Source organism: Echiichthys vipera, assembly GCF_963691815.1.
Source record: "Echiichthys vipera genome assembly, chromosome: Y".
In the NCBI taxonomy this organism is placed as follows: Eukaryota; Metazoa; Chordata; class Actinopteri; order Perciformes; family Trachinidae; genus Echiichthys; species Echiichthys vipera.
This window is the reverse complement of record NC_139849.1, coordinates 9,827,457-9,848,149: the sequence shown is the minus strand read 5'-3', so window position 1 is coordinate 9,848,149 and position 20,693 is coordinate 9,827,457. Positions and strand designations below refer to the sequence as shown.

General features: G+C 44.9%; 1 protein-coding gene across 1 annotated transcript; it reads right to left on the bottom strand.

Moving 5' to 3' along the window:
* Positions 1-1,110: 1,110 nt before the first annotated feature.
* LOC310966231 (guanine nucleotide-binding protein G(t) subunit alpha-1) lies at positions 1,111-3,826 on the bottom strand (the record flags this gene model as incomplete). Its single annotated transcript, XM_083940083.1, has 8 exons — positions 1,111-1,301; positions 1,398-1,551; positions 1,655-1,784; positions 1,893-2,021; positions 2,097-2,254; positions 2,367-2,508; positions 2,598-2,640; positions 3,721-3,826. The coding sequence occupies 8 exons, from the start codon at positions 3,824-3,826 to the stop codon at positions 1,111-1,113; spliced, it is 1,053 nt and encodes a 350-aa protein (XP_083796209.1).
* Positions 3,827-20,693: the final 16,867 nt, after the last annotated feature.

Sequence of the window (20,693 nt, the reverse complement as noted above, 5' to 3'; positions counted from 1 at the left end):
TTAAAATCTCTAACAGGTTGAAGTGCGTCTGCAGGTGTTGAGGCCCTCTTGTGTGCTTTTTGGCTGTATATTGATCACTTCACTAACAGGACAACACCATTGTACGATATTGGAAAAGTTTAATTGGAATAGCCGGGAAATGCAAAAAGGTGGGTTGAGGGTGCGTTAAGGTGGGAAGAAGAGAGGGGTTGAGGGAATGATAAGGGTCAACCGCCAGGGATGAAGATCATGGGTCGATCGTTGGGATGAAGGGCGTGGGTCGATTGTCGAGGATTAATGGTGCGAAGCGGGTTGAGGTTTGTATGGATGTCACACCTGCCTGGGGAGCCTGGCTCAGAGCGGGGTTACGCCTTGATGTGTGCTGCTTCATCAACCCCTGGCAGAAGCCTCGCATTGTAGTGTGGACTACTGAGCTACTGACTATTAGTAAAAAAAAAAGGGGGAAGAGAGGAGAAGAACGGGGTTTGCGGGGGGGAGGGTTGTGAAAACTGAGACGAACCAGAGAGAGTGGGTAAGACACGGATATATATATGGTTGCACAGGTAGTTGAGTTAATGAGACACAGGTGTTGCGGTAATGGGACACAGGTTGTTAATTATGAGGCGTGAGTGGTGGAATTAGTGAAGGGAGAGGGGTATGGTCTTGTTCCTGAACCTCAGTTAATTAACTACATTTACTGGACCAAAGATGCAATTGCCTGACATCTATTCATATTAGTGCATGTGAGAAGAAATCATGTTATGTCGACAGAAGTTGTTTGGGTCTTAACTACTGATTGCATAGCTCTCCAGTTCAAGAGACTCAGGAGAAAAGATAGCTTTACTAGAATTAAACTTTCTACAACTTAGTTTTGAACACAACAATTTGATTTTTAGTTGTTTGTTTGTTTGCGTTAACTAGTTTGAGGATGGCTGTATGAGGGGATCGATTTCATCTTCAGTCTTCAGTTGGGATTGAGAGGGGATTTGTGGAATGTAACAGGGCTAAAAACATCACCCTGTAAAAGAAAAGAAAGAAAGAGACGCAAATTGTATTAGCTGGCCCAAAAATTAGTCTGAATGAAGAAACTGAAAACTTTACTCACCGTCATCGAGTTTCTCAGAGTTGCTCTTAGAAGAGACCACAATCTTTCAGGTTTTCTTTGATGATGATGTCAGTTACGGCGTCAAACACAAACTTGACGTTCTCGGTGTCCGTGGCACAGGTCATGTGAGAGTAGATTTCTTTAATGTCTCTGCGCATGTTCAGGTCCAAGAACTGCAATTTGATGTAGTTACCAGCATCCTCATAAGTATTGGGGCCTTAATGAAAAATAAAAATAAAGATATTGTTTAATTAGTTTGTCCCTTATTAAAGGTCCTTAAATGTGCTTCAGTTTGTGTTTGGATTCACCTCACCATCGTATTCAGGGAAGCACATGCTGAGATGAGCTTTCTTGATCTTCTCGACGAACACATCTTTCTTGTTGAGGAATAGTACAATAGAGGTGGCGGCGAAGTAACGGTGGTTGCAGATACTGTTGAACAAGTGCAGACTCTCGTGCATTCGATTCTGAAGGAAAGGATTTGTGCCTTTTTAAAGTAACCAGCTGTTGATTTTCCAAAAAGGAAAAAGACACAAATAATATAGAATATAGAATAAAGTGTTATCATACCACTTCATCATCCTCCACCAGCACCATGTCGTAGGCGCTAAGAGCAGCAATGAAGATGATACAGGTCACGCCTTCAAAACAATGGATCCACTTCTTCCTCTCTGATCTCTGGCCACCCACATCAAACATCCTGCATGAACACAAATTAATTTGATCTTTAACGGCTGCCATCCAGCGCAGTGGGAGCGCTAATGATGAGTTATTGGTGCCATTCTCGAGAAATACCGCACAGAATCACCTGAAATGGAGATCTTTGAACGAAAACTGGGTCTCGATGATACCAGTGGTCTTCACTCTTGATCGCAGCACATCCTGCTCAGTGGGCACGTAGCCTGGTGTAACCAGTCGCTCCAAGTCATTCAGGTAGCTGAGGAAAATGAAATTTATTCAATAACAAACACTTATGTGACAATTTTTATTCTCAGCTTGGGTGATTTCTTACTATCCAGCGGAGTCGTTGAGTTGGTACTCCGAGGCCCTGTCAAAGCATGCCTGTATGCCAGTGTCCTTCCACAGATGCAAAATGATGTCTGACAACTCTTTAGGCATTGTGCCTTCCTCAATGGTGTCTGCAAGATGCATGAGTTTCCTGGCATCATCCTGTAGGTACGGATGAAAGAGGACAAGCACACATGCAATTTACGTTTAGTTGTCTGCTAGAAAGTTGAAATCAATTTACATGAAAAACATCAAAGTCCATCTCAGCTGTTACTTGCTGATCAGCGTGGCCAAAGTTAATATTGAGTGTGTTCATAGCCTTCACAATGGCCATGATGGACTGCAGGGTGTTGCTGTAGATGATTGTAATGAACTCCAAGCATTCTTCCAGCGAGTAACCATCTTTGTGGATAATTCTGATGAGAAAGTAAGCATTAGAATGTGATTTACAGTCAGTCAGATGAGAAGTGAGACGTTGCTTGGGTGCAAAAGTCAGATATCTTACTTCATCTGTTTGACGATAGTGCTTTTGCCTGATTCTCCAGCACCTATGTGACAGTAGAAAAACACGAAACACAGTTATGTGCATTGAATAATAACACTATGCTTTTATTCCTAACTTTATTTTAACATTTTATAGGACTTTGGAGAAGTTAGACTTCTTCTTAACCATAGTGTGTTTTTTGTGCTTTAAATGTATGTTGTGGGTTTTATTAATGTAAGAGGAGGTAATGGAGGTAATGGCATTCATCAGACAGAGGATCTCAACAGGTCATAATACTTATACTAATCTTCAAAGCTGATGTCAGCTAGAGATTTCCCTGCCCCTGACCTACATCATCATGAGGAGATGATTAAGCTGAGTGTGAAACAATATCTCTAACAACCTGACGGATATTTAGCAAAGTATACAGCATGCAGCTACCAATCTTGTGTGCTTTTGCTTTTAAACCCAACATCGTCATATTAGAAACAGATATTTTGGTATACATAATTTGTTCGTCCTCAAATTTAAAACTATAATAATTTTAAAAGATTATACTAAATTCCCCCCTTGATTGATTAATTACATAGTGCCTGTGATTTCAAGTTCAATTACGGTTATTTTGATGCTGCAGCCACAGGCCCTGTTTGGGTTGTGCAGTGTAGTGTATGTGTGTCCTTCAGAGTTAAGCCCTTTGTGTCGGAGGACCTGTTGTTTCAGGATTAAAAAGGGATTGGATTGAGTGATTATTAAAGTGTCTAAGCAATTAAATGACACAGGTTATTAAGCCTTTACTTTACTCAAACACATGACTTGTTTTCATCACAGTTAATATAAACAAAGTTTGTTTTTTTTGTTTTTTGAATACACAATGTAGTAACTATTCAGTTATTCAGATGACTATGGTCTATCCATAATGAACTTCAGTTACAACATATGTTCGTGTTGACTTAAGTAATGAGGTCAAGTGTAACATGAAAGAAATAAGGTCAAGTGTATCATGAAAGATTAAACCAAACTTTTACAAGAGAATAAGCAATGCAACAGCTACAATTATTTCTCATAGTCAGACTATTTCTCTTCAAATATGTGTAGCCATAATGATGAACTTTCCCGTTATTGCATCTAACTTGACAGTTTTTACCTAGCAGCAGCAGCTTGACAGTTCTTGCATCCTTGTCCGCATCCTCCTTCAGCTTCTTCTCCAGCTCTCTGGAGTGCTTCTCCTCGGCGCTCGCTCCAGCCCCCATCCTACTTTTCCCGGCTTTGGCCCCTCTACTCAAAAGCCAAATGGCAGAAAAAAATGGAAGTAGGTCCTAGCTGATCGCGTGCCTTCTGTTCTGTCAACTGTGCAGCTGATGCGTCAACTGCCTGCGGCAAACACTGGAGAAACGTTGTGAGTATGTTCTTGTCTTAGGAGAGGATTTTGGGCATCCTCTGCTCACCTGACCGAGGAGGACCAATGGAGCACAAGGACAGGTGTGTTTTAGGGCAGGGCCAAAGGTGTGACGAGAGGTAGGCATACATCAGTGTCGGAGTGCTCTAACCTTTAGGGGGACTTTGCTGTGCTCAGCGGAAGATGAACATCGGCTCAAGTGCTTATCTCTCTATGCTGTTCTTAAGTGCCTTTAAAAGAGAAGCGTGTGAAGCTAAATAGATTGGTGCTGAATAGCGACTGTGCCTATATAGCTGGATCTCACATCAGGACCAAAATTAAACCAGATGTGGGAGTATATTTGGTATTGAATATAAATGGTGTCTGCAAAGAGGTCGAATTGAGGGATTAAACCAAAATAACTGGTGTCTACTCCAAACAACAATCGTAACAACTGGGGGTCACTGAAATAATTAACCAGACCCCCCGCCCCAAAACCGACATTTATTGTAGGATACTGTAGACTGAAGAGTGAGCTCTGAAGTGCTTAAAGAGCTTTGCAGTGTCACCTGACAGATCGCATTGACCTCAATCTGAAGCTGGTTAATGATCCTAATCTCAAATATGGTTGCATGCATGTCCATTAAGTGTGTGTGAGCATTGCTCTGAATTCTCCTACACATGAAGTAAGTAGTTGTCTCTTTCTCAATGTGTCTGTCTGTTGTAAAGCAATTTGTATGGAAAAGCTGCAGATCAGCAGTGGTGGAATGCAACAAAGTACATTTACGCAAATACTTTAGTACAAATTTGAGGTATCTCTCCGGGAACCATCACCTTATCGTGGTGGAGAGGTTTGTGAGACCCTGTAAACCTGAGGGCAGTGTTGTCTGGAGCCTGGTGCTCCTGGTAGGGTCTCCCATGGCAGAGTGGTCTCAGGCGAGGGGCCGGACTAAGAATGGTTCACAAAGACTCTATGGAATAACGAGGAAGAGGCAGAGAGACCCTGCCCGGAGGAAGCCTGGTGCCCCCGTCTGGAGCCAGGCCCAGACGGAGGGCTCGCCGGCGAGCGCCTGGTGGCCAGGTTTGCCACGGAGCCCGACCGGGCACAGCCCAAAAAAGTGAAGTAGCCCCTCCCCCCTCTCCATCCTGTTGGCCCATCACTCACAGGAGGAACCGCTGGGGTCGGGTGCTCTGCACGGGTGGTAGTGAAGGTGAGGGGCCTCGACGGACCAGACACGGGCAGCAGAGGCTGGCTCTTGGGACGTGGAATGTCACCTCTCTGTGGGGGAAGAAGCCAGAGCTTGTGTGGGATGTGGAGCGCTGCTAGTTAGATCTGGTGGGGCTTACGTCCATGCACAGTCTCGGTTCTGGAAGTGTACTCCTGGATAGGGGTACAACCCTATTCTTCTCTGGAGTTGCCCAGGGTGTGAGGCGCTGGGCGAGTGTGGGGATACTTTCAAACCCACGGCTGAGCACTGCGGTGTTGGAGTTTACCCCGGTGGACGAGAGGGTTGCCTTTTTATGCCCTGTGGGTGGTAGAGGGGAAAACTCTGACTGTTAGTGGTGCTTATGCACCGAACAGCAGTTCAGAGTATTCGGCCTTCTTGGAGACCCTGAATGGAGTTTTGCATGGGGCTCCAGTAGGGGACTCCATAGTTCTGCTGGGAGACTTCAACGACCAAGTGGGCAATGATGGAGTCACCTGGAGGGAAGTGATTGGGATGAACGGCCCTCCGAGCGGTCGTCTGTTATTAGACTTCTGTGCTAGTCACGGATTGTCTATAACAAACACCATGTTCCAACATAAGGATGCTCATAAGTGTACGTGGTACCAGAGCATTCTAGGTCAAAGGTCGATGATCGATTTTGTGATCGTATCATCTGGTCTGAGGCTGTATGTTTTGGACACTCAAGTGAAGAGCAGGGCAGAGCTGTCAACTGATCATCATCTGGTGATGAGTTGGGTCAGAAGCTGGGGGAAGATTCTGGACAGACAAGGTAAGCCCAAACGAGTAGTGCGGGTGAACTGGTCCCGGTGGGGGTTGGCCTCGGCCAGGGGTGCTCTTTGTCAACAATCCTGTGTGATTTTCATGGACAGGATATCGAGGCGTAGTCGTGGTGGGGAGGGGTTGCAGTTCGGTGGGCTGAGGAGCTCGTCTCTGCTTTTTGCAGATGATGTGGTCCTGATGGCATCGGCGGTCAGTGACCTTCAGCACTCACTGGATCGGTTCGAAGCCGAGTGTGAAATTGCTGGGATGAGGATCAGCACCTCTAAATCTGAGGCCATGGCTCTCAGCAGGAAACCGGTAGATTGCTTACTCCAGGTAGGGAATGAGTCCTTACCCCAAGTGAAGGAGTTCAAGTAGAAGAATCGGAGCAGCTGGGGCAGTATTGCAGTCGCTCTATCGCACCGAAAAGAGAGCTGAGCCGGAAGGCAAAGCTCTCAATCTACCGGTCAATCTTCGTTCCTACCCTCACCTATGGTCATGAAAGCTGGGTCATGACCGAAAGAAGGAGGTCACAGGTACAAGCAGCCGAAATGGGTTTTTCCTTAGGAGGGTGGCTGGAGTCTCCCTTAGAGATAGGGTGAGGAACTCGGAGTAGAGCTGCCTTTTCTTTGCGTTGAAAAGCGCCAGTTGAGGTGGTTTGGGCATCTAGTAAGGATGCCCCCTGGGCGCCTCCCTAGGGAGGTGTTTTACTTTTCTTGAATTTTCCATGTCACTTATACTAGTTTTACACAACCATATTTCAAAAGGTACATATTTTTAATGCATTTATTTGACAGCAAAAGTTACTTTAAAAATAGAAAACGCTGTATTACTATCCTACTAACTAAACTATGCACTCAACAATGGCAAACAGTACAAGACCTGTTATTATAAAATATAGAGCTTTAATTTATTAGTCAGCAACATCGATGAGGAAGAAAAGATAGTAATTTTTTTACAAGTCATTACAATGACATCAACTGTGCATTATATCATATATTACTTTACCCTTGTGGGCAAAGTCTGCCAAACATAGAAAAAAAAATAGATGTTTGAACTACATGCACATTTTTGTGCAAATACCACATAACGCTGTACATGCCATGCACAATGAAAAGCCGCCTTCTAAAGATTTTGGTACATGTTTCTCTACAGCTTTAGTGGTGATCCGCTTGCTCGTAATTCTATTTCTGATATTTTCTTTTTGCTTAATGGATGTTTTAAATGAAGTCTGTGACACATGAATAATGGTCTCACAGAGGAGCTCTGCACGACTTCAGATTCAAGGCCTGTTTTGTATTTGTGGACTAAATCTGACAGGCCATACGAAACACAGCATTTCAATATCAGAGAGATACGACACCTTCATGCTGAGTGAGAATAAACACAAACTGCAGGAGGAAACCAAAACATACTTTGGTACACCACAAAAGTGTGCAACCAATTTTGTGTTTATTTCAATACATTATTTGTACAGTACCTTCATTGATTTCCAGGGCCTAATATTGTCCCTAACAATCTATGTGACAAGCATGTCAAATAACTTTTTTTGTGCATATTACGAAGAGTGACCACCAATATCAGCAGCACCCAGGTGGAACTGTTGTAACTGGAGCAGTTGCAACCCGGGTTGTCTCAGATGCAATCTGGATGACGAACCGAACACTGTCTGCATTGCTGCTGCCCTTTATCTGTGTTTTACAGGTTAGTAGTTGGTTAAAATGATCGATATAAACTTTGTAAAGCTTACCTTTGTTTATTTGAATGTTTAAAGGCATTTCGATCATTTTTGAGTATGTTTGCCGAACTTTAAAACCTGCCATGGTCAGGGTGGCAGGTTGAAATGTATGGCGTTATATTTGTGCCACATTAGTGAAGGAGCAAAGTGTGATTTTGAGCACAGAAAAATAAATTTTGCGAGCACAAATTCTCAGTTGAGTAAGCAAAAAAATATTATGTGCTCAAATGAATTTGCAGGTTTGCTCTTATTCATTTTAACGTGCAATTTCTTATCTAGCAGTCCTGGCCTACATTACTGCACGATGTCTTTTGAACAGCAAAACAAAAATGTCCCATCATGGCTACATGTTAGCTTGCAAACTATCTTGTATATTGCCAATGCTTGCTAATTCATGTCAAAAACAGTAGCTAACGTACAAAAAAACTGCAGCAAAACTAGACACATCGGAAGCTCAGGGGATCTATGGGGCAGCGGGCTGGCCCGGACGCTCTGATTCTGCATGATGATTGGATGAGTTGTCTGAAGCCTTTTTCATTACGTTGTTCTGAACTGATCCAGAGACTTTACCGATCCCCAGCGACTTTGTCTTTGTTAAAAACAACTAGCGTTGAGTTTGGCGACTCTGTTCTGTCACTCTGCGGTTTCTTTACCCAACGAACAGCGGCAGCTGCGGAGCTTCTCCCCTCGTCACTCAAACTCACACTCACAGGCGGTCACACTTCACAGTAGCCTGGCGCAGCAGCTCCAGCTCGGCCAAGGCCGTTTAAACAGCCTAGCTCTGCTGGCCATTGAGAGGACACTGGTCAAGTCCCTGGAAAAGAGGCCTAGTTGGTACGACAAGGTCACAGAAAAGAAATGAAGGGTAGATTTTACATATAAATAAGCAAACACATTTATGATGTAGGCCGGCAAAATGGTCTCCTTGAAAGATATATATATATATATATATATATATATATATATAGACTCTCAATAGGGATTCTATAACATACATACATACACACCTACATATGTATGTATATTTTTGTCTCAGGGTTTCAGTCATCTTAGAGTAGCTCGCCATCTTGCAAAGTAACCAGGAGAGCTGTCCAACAATTAAGTCAATTGTCACCAGGTACCAGGTTAATACCCATAACTGGGAGGTATCTGAAGTCTAAGTGTTATACAGCTGTGCCTTTAGGTCTTAGGGATCAGGGGGGAACTATTAAAGGGTCAAACTATTATTAAAAAAATATTACTTACGTTATGCAGAAAATGCAGAAAATATGGTGCACATAATACCCGACCAAAACAGGTCAGCAAGAAAGAGAACAGGGATCCACATCATGCTTCTGACTGCTTGCCATCTCCCCCATAACTTACGCCTACGGCTGCAACTAAAGATTACTTCATCATTGATAAATTTAGGGCCCGTCCACACGAAGACGCGTTTTCCTGTAATGGGGCGTTCACACCAAACACGAATTGAGTGAGAACTCTACATCGAAAATCAATGTAAATGGCGCAATGACACGTGATTCAGGCGGAGGCGGTGCGAATGGAGCGTCTGAAGCGACGCAAAAAAGGTTAAAAACATTCAACTTTTCAGGTGGCATTGCGCTGCGACAGCCAATCAGCTTTGAGATTGTGGTAAGTGTCATCAAAGTTCTCCGTGAGACATCCAGGGGCTTACCAAAGCCACTATTGTTGCAGTCCTTGGGGGAAATCAGTCTGTTCCTGTTATATAATTGATATAACCGAACTGTGGATGGCAGCAACAGGCATTTAGGCATCTATTCTACCGAAAATCCAGAAGAAAAATAAAGCCGTCAGAGCAGAGTGAGCTTAAATCACTGACAGCCTGATCTCACCACGCAGATGTTTCTTTAGCCAAGTCCGCGTGGACAGAAAACTTTTTAAGAACGATGGAGAAAAAAAGTCATTTTCGATCGTGTGGACGTAACCATAGTTATTTTCCCTAGTAATCGATTATTGTTTTGGTGAAAACACAACGTCCTTAAATGTCTCCAAAATATTCAGTTTACTGTCAGAGAGGATGAAGAAACCAGAAAATATTCACATTTAAGAATCAGAGAATTTTGACTTTTCTTTCCTTCTTAAAAAACTCAAATTTTGGAATTAATTAATTTGGAAATACAAGTAACTCTCAAATTTTATTTCAGTAATTGAGTAAATATTAGTTACATTCCACCACTAAATCTACAGGATCTGCCTCAGGAGGAGGTCCTTGATAAGCTGCTCGATGGATCGAAGTTCAGCTTTCAATTCAGTAACCAGCTGACCCCGCCAGATGGATTGACTTGCATTTTCTCAGCATTTCCATCTGGGAACTCTCGTTTTGAGAACTTGTTCTGGACCAGCTTCCCCGTCTACTGTGACAGCACCTCCCCCTGGCCGGCCTTGGTTACCTTCTGGGTTTTGATTTCAATGAACCGCCAGTGTTGGACAGTTATCTGTAGTTGACTGAAACTTCAGGTTGGCTGGGAGTTTCACGGCGATTTACAGTGACGATAACTGCCGCAAATCCGCATTGTGTGTTAATAGAGAAGCTAGGAAGCTGTGGTAAAAATATACTCTTTAGGAAGGTACCCAAATAAATGTTCAGGGAGAACTAAATTATTACAAGCATGTTCATGAAACTTGCTGATAAACACCACAATACGTACATGGATATACCATAGAAATGGACATGGCATGGTTGGATTTATTAAACCATCAAACAGTCTTATTTAACATTGACACTTCTTCATTAAATCACCCCTTGTTAAAGCGCAGGCGTGTTCTTTATATACAACGGAACACCGAATACCAAATACAATTTGTCACACAGCAGTGAGAGTTGTCCTGTCTTGCGTTTTATGTCTTGTGAAATGAAATGATCATGTTTTATTTTGAAAGAGTAAGCTTCCTCTGGTTTCAGGTCACTTGCCCTTCCTCCTGCCACAGATCTAGAGGCGCTAATCGACTCGGGTGTAGACGAGAGTCTGATGGACTGGGGCTTAGCGAGGAAGCTAGGTCTTAAATCAGAACCGCTAACTAGACCCATTAAAGCCAGGGCACTGAATGGTAAGGAGCTCTTCACTATCACACAGTCCAAATGAACATAGACTGTCACCAGGAACACATTCGTCTGTATCTAGTCTACTCATCCTCTCATTCTCTGGTCCTGGGACATCCATGGCTGTGTCAACATAACCCTCATGTTGACTGGAAAACAGGAAAGATCTGAGAATGGGGAAAGGATTGTACCAAGAACTGTGTGTTTTATACTAACGAGGGGGAAAATGTCAAAGAGATTAACCTTTTTTCTGCCAATCCTGCCAAAGACCCCAGAATTCCCGGACCTGAACTCTGTCCCATCTTGTTATCACCACCTCCGGCATGTGTTCAGCAAGACAAAGGCTCTGTCTCTTCCTCTGCACCAACCATACAACTGTGCCATAGATTTGCTACCCGGTGCTCCTATCCCCAAGGGACACCTGTACTCCGTCTCTGGTCCCGAAAGGGTCGCCATGAATAATTACATCTCAGCGTCACTAGAAGCAGGCTTAATTCATCCGTCATCGTCTCCAGCAGGGGCAGGGTTTTTCTTTGTAAAGAAGAAAGATAGGTCCTTGAGACCGTGCATCGACTACAGCCCACTTAATGACATCACCATAAGGAACCGTTACCCTATTCCCCTCATGTCTACTGTTTTTGACCAGCTTCAACAGGCCAAAAATATTAACCAAGTTGGACCTGCGCAAATCTGGTCAGAATTAGAGAGGGTGACGAGTGGAAGACTGGATTCAACACACCCAGCGGTCACTTTATATAAAGGGTCATGCCTTTTGGACTTACCAATGCCGCCACCGTGTTCCAAGCCATGATAAATGACGTTCTGAGAGACTTCCTTGACCATTTCCAGGAGGGCGCTGTTCTTCAACCGTTTTTCCTTTTCTCCCTCCTACAGGCCACGTCACCATCCTAGTTGAGCAGCCACCCTAGTTGAGCATCCCTATGGGGGGGCTGCCAGGGGGGGGCTATTGTCATTACGAGGTGAGAGGTGTCCTGTCTTGGGTTTTTTTGTCTTGTGAAATTCATGTTTTATTTTGAAAGATTAATCTTCCTCTCGTTTTCAGGTCACTTGCCCTTCCTCCTGTGTCCTGTGCTGTGTTCCCTGATTACCTGATTGTATCCACCTGTGTCACCCTCCCTCATGTGTATATCGTCCTGTCTTCCCCTGTCTCCTTGCCAGAGTATATCGTCCGTTTGTGTACCGCCAGCCATTACCACTGTCTTGCCAAGGAATTAAAGCCTGCATTTATCGTACCTAGACTGCATTGGAGTCCTCCTTTGCCTAGGCCGAACACTCTCATCTTTCTTTATGAACATGACATTACTTCATATTTAGGCTCGATCAAAATGGATAATAAACAGATTGCCAGCATACATACCCCTATTGTACACATTGTGTCTCTGGGTTTTTTCACAGCCTACCTCTCTATTTCTTTGTAATTGGTTGTAAATGTGTTTGTTACCTGCTGATTTCCTACATATGGTATTTTTTTAACTGAACTAAAGTAAATTCTTGCAACGAGAAGGCATGGTATTAAGAAAAATTGACATTAAAAAATTATGGTAACGAAGTGACAATAACATTAAAAAGATTTTAAGTCATGTGGTACCCATTTTAAGTTAATGCAACGTATTTTGGTGATTGAATCCAAATCATTCATATCCAAATATTTAGAAAGATAGCCTCAATTTCACCCACAAAAATAGTGAACATAAATCAATACCATCCAGATATTTAATTACGTTATAATAGAAATTAATTTAATCCTGATACTTGGTAAATATAAATTATTTCCACCTACTCAATAAGTAGTTCTTTTTGCAGATATTTGGTAAATCGAATTTTTTTTTTCACTGTAAAATCATTTGGATTAAATCAATATTTGGCATATTTTCCGTAAATCTCCAAATATTCATAATGATTTCCTTATTGTGCATTTAATAATTTTGTTAAAATTTAATTAATTAAATAAATAGTTTTTATATAGTCAATAGTTGTGAAACGTCTTCCTAGACAAAAACCCCATTAAGTCCAGTTGCTTTTGGCTGAAAATGCTTTGGGGGTAACGATGACCTGGACAATAAGAACATTCATAGGCTTATTGCGCACCAGTTTGGGTCAGCAACCCTTAAAATGGTGCAGGAACATGAAAGGTTGGCTCGGAAGTTTGCAGATTACAGATACCACCTACGATTTAGTCTGAGATGCAAACAACAAACAACTCCCACATCAACTAGCATATGCTTGAATTCCACTATGAGAAGGCATAGAGTGGAGAAAATCATAGAAAAGGCTCAAAACCAACTCCTCAATGAGCGAATAAGACAAGTCAATTTCACTATCGAAGGGCTAAAAGAGAAAGCGGACCTCTCACTACAGAAACTGACATCAGTCTTACCTGGTTCTATCATCCCAGCAGAGTCATCATCCCATTAACCAGACATCTCATCTGGGCCACCCAAGGGTCCTGAGGGAAACCCAATAGACTCGACAACAGAAGACGCGACCACCTGAAGATACACTGTTAGTTGCATTGGGTGAAGGGCTAGTGGAGCAAACCTCTCCCCATAGGTCATAGATGAGCGAGCTGGACGATCACAATTCCCAGCCAGAAGAAGCAGCACCGAAGAAAAGCAACACAGATACAAAGGATGACTGAGTAGAGTGTTTATATGAAGGTTTTAAGCTCCTAGACAGGACCTTGCCAGTCTAGTATATAGATAACGAAGCCACTCCTCAGAAGAAAGAGTAGCTGTGTTGGCTAAAGAGAAAACATACTTTTTGTTAACTTTGCAATTATATAATCACATAGTACAAGCTTCGAAAAATAATGGTCAGATTAGCTCTGCTTGGAACTAATACATTTGACTAGATGAGGCTTTGATGACATAATCCAGGCTGGGGCTCTGGGGCAACTGGAGGTGTCTAGTCATACTACTTTTTGTTAGTATGGCAATTGTCCCCTAAAATGATGATACCTCTCCTTGCCCCGGATCCCATGTCAGATAATGAAGAAGATGTTCTTACAGTAGAGCGCCTCTAGGGTGATCTCTTTCAGAGATCAAAAGGGGGAATGTTGGAGGATATATGTATATATGCTGATTGTTATAGTGGTTAAAGAGTAGTGGTTAAAAGTATCTTATTAGGTGTGATACATTTATACTGTGTTTATTGTAATTTTCATGTATTTGCCCAGCTTTCGTTGTATTTATTTCTTCAAACCATGGACCGAAGCGTTTAACCATCGGGCCTGTGGTTGCCTCTGATTACACTGGAGAAGTAAAACACGGAAGTCGTGACGCCGAATCGCACTAGCAAGGCGCCAATTTTTAAAGAACCTCTTCAACTCAGTGGGATCTAAAAGCAACTGGTGAAGTGGGCTGCTTGCCCAGGAGTGAAGAAGGTCTCCCTGGACATTCGGGCCCAGGACCGGTATTAAACCCATCTCCCTGTGGTGGTTCTGTGTCCCGGGTGACGGATCCCCGGCACAAACTACGACATGATGGCCGTGTGCAAGTCCTGTCTCTCCACGCTCTCAAAACTGAGGGGAGAACGTCTCTGGCCTGAAGGCTGACCTCATGGAGAGGGACAAAATCCTCCTGGATCTCTCCACCATCGCCACGACCCAGGCAAAGCTCATTGCACATCTTAGGGCTTCCGGTGCTGGTGACCAGACCATGTCGGCCGCCGACAACACCACCCTGCCGTGGACTGGCTCCATCACCACTGGATCTCCGGTCACTGAGTCCCGCTGGCACCACCAGGAAGCCAAGCCCAAACCAAAGGCATTTTCCACCTCCTGCGGAGTGGCAGTGCTCCATCAGGGAGGACGGAGCGGTGGCTCCGGTTCTGGTGAGCTCAACTCCACTCAAGCCGAGTGAACCCTGGTCAGTGGTGAACAGGGGCACTGTGGCTTGTCTTTCTCTCCCTCCTCCACCTCCGGATCTAGCACTGGATAACAGGTTTGACGTCCTAACCCTTCAGGATTTCCCTCCGCTGGGTCTGTTCTCCAGCTCGTCCCCGTGATCCGTCCATCCAGCCGATCGTGGCTCTTGCCAACTCGGGAGCCGGGGTCCGCCCGCTCAACCTGATCCCTCTCCTCCGCCTCAGTTAGGAGCAGCCGCGGGCCGGCGCACCTCCAGGCAGCCCGTGGAACAGCGCATTCCTTCCGCGCTGGTTGTCAGGCACGTGACGGTATGTGGCGGCCAGACCTCCTCTGCACACACTCCCACAGTGGCTTCAAAGCTGAGAAACAAGCACCTACTGTCTGCACAATACATGAAAATTACAATAAACACAGTATAAATGTATCACACCTAATAAGATACTTTTAACCACTACTCTTTAACCACTATAACAATCAGCATATATACATATATCCTCCAACATTCCCCCTTTTGATCTCTGAAAGAGATCACCCTAGAGGCGCTCTACTGTAAGAACATCTTCTTCATTATCTGACATGGGATCCGGGGCAAGGAGAGGTATCATCATTTTAGGGGACAATTGCCATACTAACAAAAAGTAGTATGACTAGACACCTCCAGTTGCCCCAGAGCCCCAGCCTGGATTATGTCATCAAAGCCTCATCTAGTCAAACTTATTAGTTCCAAGCAGAGCTAATCTGACCTTTTATTTTCGAACTTGTATGTGATTATATAATTGCAAAGTTAACAAAAAGTATGTTTTCTCTTAAGCCAACACAGCTACTCTTTCTTCTGAGGAGTGGCTTCGTTATCTATATACTAGACTGGCAAGGTCCAGTCTAGGAGCTTAAAACCTTCATATAAACACTCTACTCAGTCATCCTTTGTATCTGTGTTGCTTTTCTTCGGCGCTGCTTCTTCTGGCTGGGAATTGTGATCGTCCAGCTCGCTCATCTATGACCTTTGGGGAGAGGTTTGCTCCACTAGCACTTCACCCAATGCAACTAACAGTGTATCTTCAGGTGGTCGCGTCTTCCGTTGTCGAGTCTATTGGGTTTCCCTCAGGACCCTTGGGTGGCCCAGATGAGATGTCTGGTTGATGGGATGATGACTCTGCTGACAGGTGGTCCTGGATCTCTGTCAACGATCGGCCTGGTTCCTCCGCTGGGGTGCACTGGCTCCAATGGTACCACGTGTCCCCCTTACCCTCTAGACGGATAGCATGGGAGGTGCGTTCTACCACTCGGTAAGGACCTGTCCACCTGGGCTCCGACCACTTCCTTTTGATGACTTTCAGGAGGACCCAGGGAGTGGTGTGTGGGCCTGTATCATTGGGGGAGGTCTGCTGGTCCTTCATCTGGTCAGCAAAACCTGTAACGAGAGCTCGAAGCTGATTAAAATGACTTACATACTCACCTGCTGGTTCCTCCTGGGGGTCCAATTGCAGCCCTGCCCCGGGGGCCTGGGAACTGTCTGCCTGTGAACAGCTCATATGGAGTGAATCCAGTGGTCTGATTTATTGAGTGCCGTATGGTCATTAGAGCGATGAGTAGAGCATCTACCCAGTCAACTTTGGTCTGTGCACAGATTTTTGCCAATTTTGTTTTTAAATTTTGATTCATCCTCTCTACCTTTTCCTGAGATTGGGGATGGTAAACAGTGCCGAACACATGCTTTAGCCCTAGCATCCTTTCTACCTCTTGGAGATTTTTGAAATGGCTGCCATTGTCTGATCGGATTTTCTCTGGAAACCCGTGTCTAGGGATGTAATGGTTCAACAAACACTTGATGACTGATTTACTGTCCTCTTTCTTTGTAGACAAAGCTGACGGCCGGTGAAAGAGTCTACACAAACCATCATGTACCTGTGACCTCTGACCCTCTTTCCCATGTCAGTGTAATCAATGATTACTTCCTTGCCTGGGCACATGGTGACAGGAAAAACTCCCATTTCTGGTCTTACCACAGGTTTGGGATTGTATTAAGCACAGGTTTTACAATCTTTTACAAATTGTCTTGTCAGTTCTGCTAGAAACGGATGCCACCAGTGACAGAGATTCCTAGTCATCTGTTTTGCACTAACATGGGCTTGCCCGTGGGCTTTCTGAAACACTGATTCCTGATTGATGGCGGCAAAGCCGGCCTTCCATCTGGCCCTTCCCACAAACCATCTACTCCAACAGCTCCCAGTTGTTTCCACACTGTCAATTCTTGGGGAGACACCCCCTTTTGTGCTTCCACAATTTGTTGTTTTGTTAGAGGAGCTCCTAGTTACGTCTCCTCTTCTGCAGACACCCTCATAAGTTTCGACTCATAACCTGCCGCACTTTTCGCCACCATATCAGCCATACGGTTACCTCTAGCAACTTTATCATTACCATTGTCATGTCCCTTGCACTTTATGATAGCTACCTGTTCGGGAAGGGATAAAGCTACCACTAGCTCTTTCATTTCTTTCTCGTGTTTGATAGATTTGTTATTTGCTGTCAAAAACCCTGCTCTCAACCACTGTCCTAGTTTCACATGCACTGCTCCTACTGCATACGCTGAGTCTCTGTAGATGTTGACTTTCTATCCCTTACTCAGCTGCAACGTTTTGATCAATGCCACAATTTCTGCCCTTTGTGCTGATTGGGCTCCCTTCAGGGGCGCAGATTCTTCAACCACGAAGTCTGATTCTTCAATCCCAAAAACTTCTCCTTCCACTTTCCTAACCACTGCAAATCCTGACTGTAGACCTTTGGTGTCATGTCTGAAACAGCTTCCATCAGTAAATAAAATCCAGTCTGGGTTCGTCAGTGGCTCGGCTTCCAGGTCAGGTCATACTTTGTCTTCCTGTGTTACTTTGTGTTCACATTGGTGAGGTTCTCCAGAAGTCATGTGGTCTGCCATGTTAATGCCTTCATGTGTGAAAAGTAGGTTAGGAGCCTCGAGTTGTTTGCCCAGTCATCTTTGTCTGAGTGACATCATGGTAAACGTTTGTGAGTTCACATAAGCTACTACACTGTGGTTAGTCAATACTTGCAGTGGATGTCCCATCACTATGTGTGCTGTTTTTTTAAGTCTGGCCATGCCTGCTGCATGTCTGGTGCAATCATGATGTCGTTTTTCCATGTTGTCTAGGGGAGCACTTAGATATAATAGTACTTGTCTCCTACTATCCCCCTTTTTCTGAAACAGAACCCCATTTGTCACGCCATTTGTTTCAGAAACATCCAGATGAAAAGGCTTCGAATAGTTAGGCGAGGCGAGATCAACTGTTGAGGATAATTATTGCTTTAGCTTAATAAACGCCTGTTCTGCAGCAACTGTCCAATCCAAAAGGGCAGACAAGTTACGCATCCCTTTGCTGTAAACCAGAGCCCTTAAGGGGAGTGTAAGGAGAGAATAGCCAGGAATGTAGTTTCTACTGTATCCAGTAAACCCCAAAAACGAGAGCATGTCCTTGACTGGCTTATCACCTACCCACAGATCCTCAATCTTACATAACCCCAAACCACAGACAGAGCCCTGGCCAGCAAGCGTTCTTCCCAGGAATGTAACCTGCTTCCTACATACTTGAAGTTTAGTGCGGCTCACTTTGAAGCCTTGCTGTGCCAACCACCTCAGAACAGTCTCGGTGGCTGTCAGACAATCTGTGGCTGATTCAGAGGCAATAAGTAAGTCATCAACATACTTTATGAGAGTTGTGCCCTCCGGTAGGGGGCAGTCATGTAAGGCAGTCTTCAACAGTTGGTTGTTGAAAAGCATGGCGTCAGTCATGGTATTCAGACTCCCAGGGGGAGTCAACACCTTGATACGCCATCATGGGATATTGTCCACTTGGAGGAGGCGTGGGAACAGCATGTTGATTCGAGGCATAGACCCCCTCTTCTACGCCCCCTTGGTTGGGTAGCTTGATTTTGGGGACACACTCTTGCCCAATGACCCATCTGAACACAATGATGACACGTTCCGCTACCCAGCTGTCTACTGCGGCCTCCCTCTCCACCATATGATCCACGCCCCCTGTAGGCACCTCTAGGAGGAGCCCATTGACTGTTAAAATACTGCTGATGTTGGTCAACATTCTGCCATGGGGGAACAGGATAAAGATCAGGAGTGTGTGGCTGCTCCGGCTCAGCCTGGGCTACCATCTGTTTCTTTCCTTTATCTTTTTTGTCATTTACTTTCTGCCTTGCCTCAGTTAACTGCAGTTTTAGCAACAGTGCCTGTAATTGTTTCAGTTCAGTCTCCTCTTTTTGGGCTTTATCAGTTGCTGCTTGCAAATGATGTTGCAAGTGTTTGTCCCACACAGATGCCTCACTGCTCACCGAGTAAGGATTATCTAGCATTTTGGCTTTGAACTCCCCCCGGGACTCCTTCTAAGAGCCTACTCACACTGTCCTTCTGGCCGGGGCCGAAACCGTTTTTTCAGCTAAAGTCTAGTACCTTTAAGCAGTGTGAGTGCACCCGCTCCGCGCACAACTGCGGCCAGCGGGCTGTCCACGGCCCGCTTGAAAGAGGTGGGCTTTAGCGGAGCCGTTTGCACATGTACGAGCACGAGTGTGCGCACGTGTGCGAGCACGAGCACGAGCCCTACGGCAGTAGCGTTATGTCCGCCTGTTCAGACATGTAAATAGAAGGACGGACCATGCGCGGACATTTAACAACAACAATAATGGCGGTGAAAGGTTCACGTTGGTGTGATGCGGAGGTGGTGTTTACTGCAGATTTGGTCGGATGAAAATATTCAAAAACAGTCGACAAGACGCACAAAAACTCAGAGGTCTGTGGAAAGATTTGTAAACAAAGCCACACACACGCGATCAATGCGTTTGACGTGTTACGGCGTGATGGCGTATGGACAGCAAGAAGCATTGGCCGGCCCTGGCAGTGTGAGTACAAACGGGGCTGGGGCGCGGGGGGGAGAGGGAGGGGGGACAAGTACCCTAAAGTCCGGGTCGCGGTCCGGAAGGACAGTGTCAGTACGCTCTAAGACAGCCTGACGAAACCATTCTCTCTGCACACCCTCCTTTCTTGGATGATGACCTGTGTGTTTAACCCATGCGGTCTTGCACTTTTCAATATGCTCACGGGGCGAGACTGTAGCTGTCCATGGCAGGGACGGACCTCGGGTAGATGGTGGGAGTGGATATTTGTCCCTCAAAGCATCTCCGATTGCTGAAATGACTGTGGACAGGGCCGTATTATCTGAACGGGTGCCTATTTCTGCCCTGCTTTCAATTTCCTCTCCGTCATAATTACTCACACAACGTGCAAAAATAGCTCTCCAACCTCCCAAAGCCAGTGTCTGACCTGCAGTTAATCTATCCAAGGCCTGCAGCCACAAAGCCCCACCCTCAGTAGGCGGCGGCATTTTTTCTATTATGGCGTTAATGTCCCCTAATGGGTAAGACTTGTATTTAAGGCCCTGTGAAGTTTCCAGCAACGGATAACAGCCTCCTACGTCCCCTACACCTGATGTATCTTCTTGGTATACTGGGTCATGTTGTTTCTTCCTTCCGTTTAGTTTGTTAGCCTTAAGTCGGGTATCATACCTGTGCCCCTATAATTCGTCTTGCTGCAGAGCTATTCTATCCAGTCTATCTCCCAAATCCTCTATCTTTTTCTGTCAAGTCTGTACTCCAAGTCTGCTAAAGTTTTTTCACAATGACTTTTCTGTTTGTCCAATACCTCCTGTAACTGTTCCTTCTCCTCTCTGTAGGCTGTCTCATCCTCTGTTTCTTCCCATCTGCCTTGTAGGGTGCCAAACACTTCTACAGTTGGTTCTAATTCAGGAGTTGAGTAACTCTGTGCCCCTCCTCTACGGCTCTATGATTGTGTTAATGCCTGTGTCTGTCTAACCCCTGCCTGCCGTTGTCTTCATTCCCTTTCCTGTTTCATACGCACTTTCTCTTCCTCCTTCTCTGCTCCCAACCATATTTTTCATTTTCAATTGCCTCGCTCTTATCATACTTCTGACTTTCTATAGTTACACTAGAACAGCTGAGAGTTGGTGACTCCCACCTGAGCTACTTCCTCCTCCC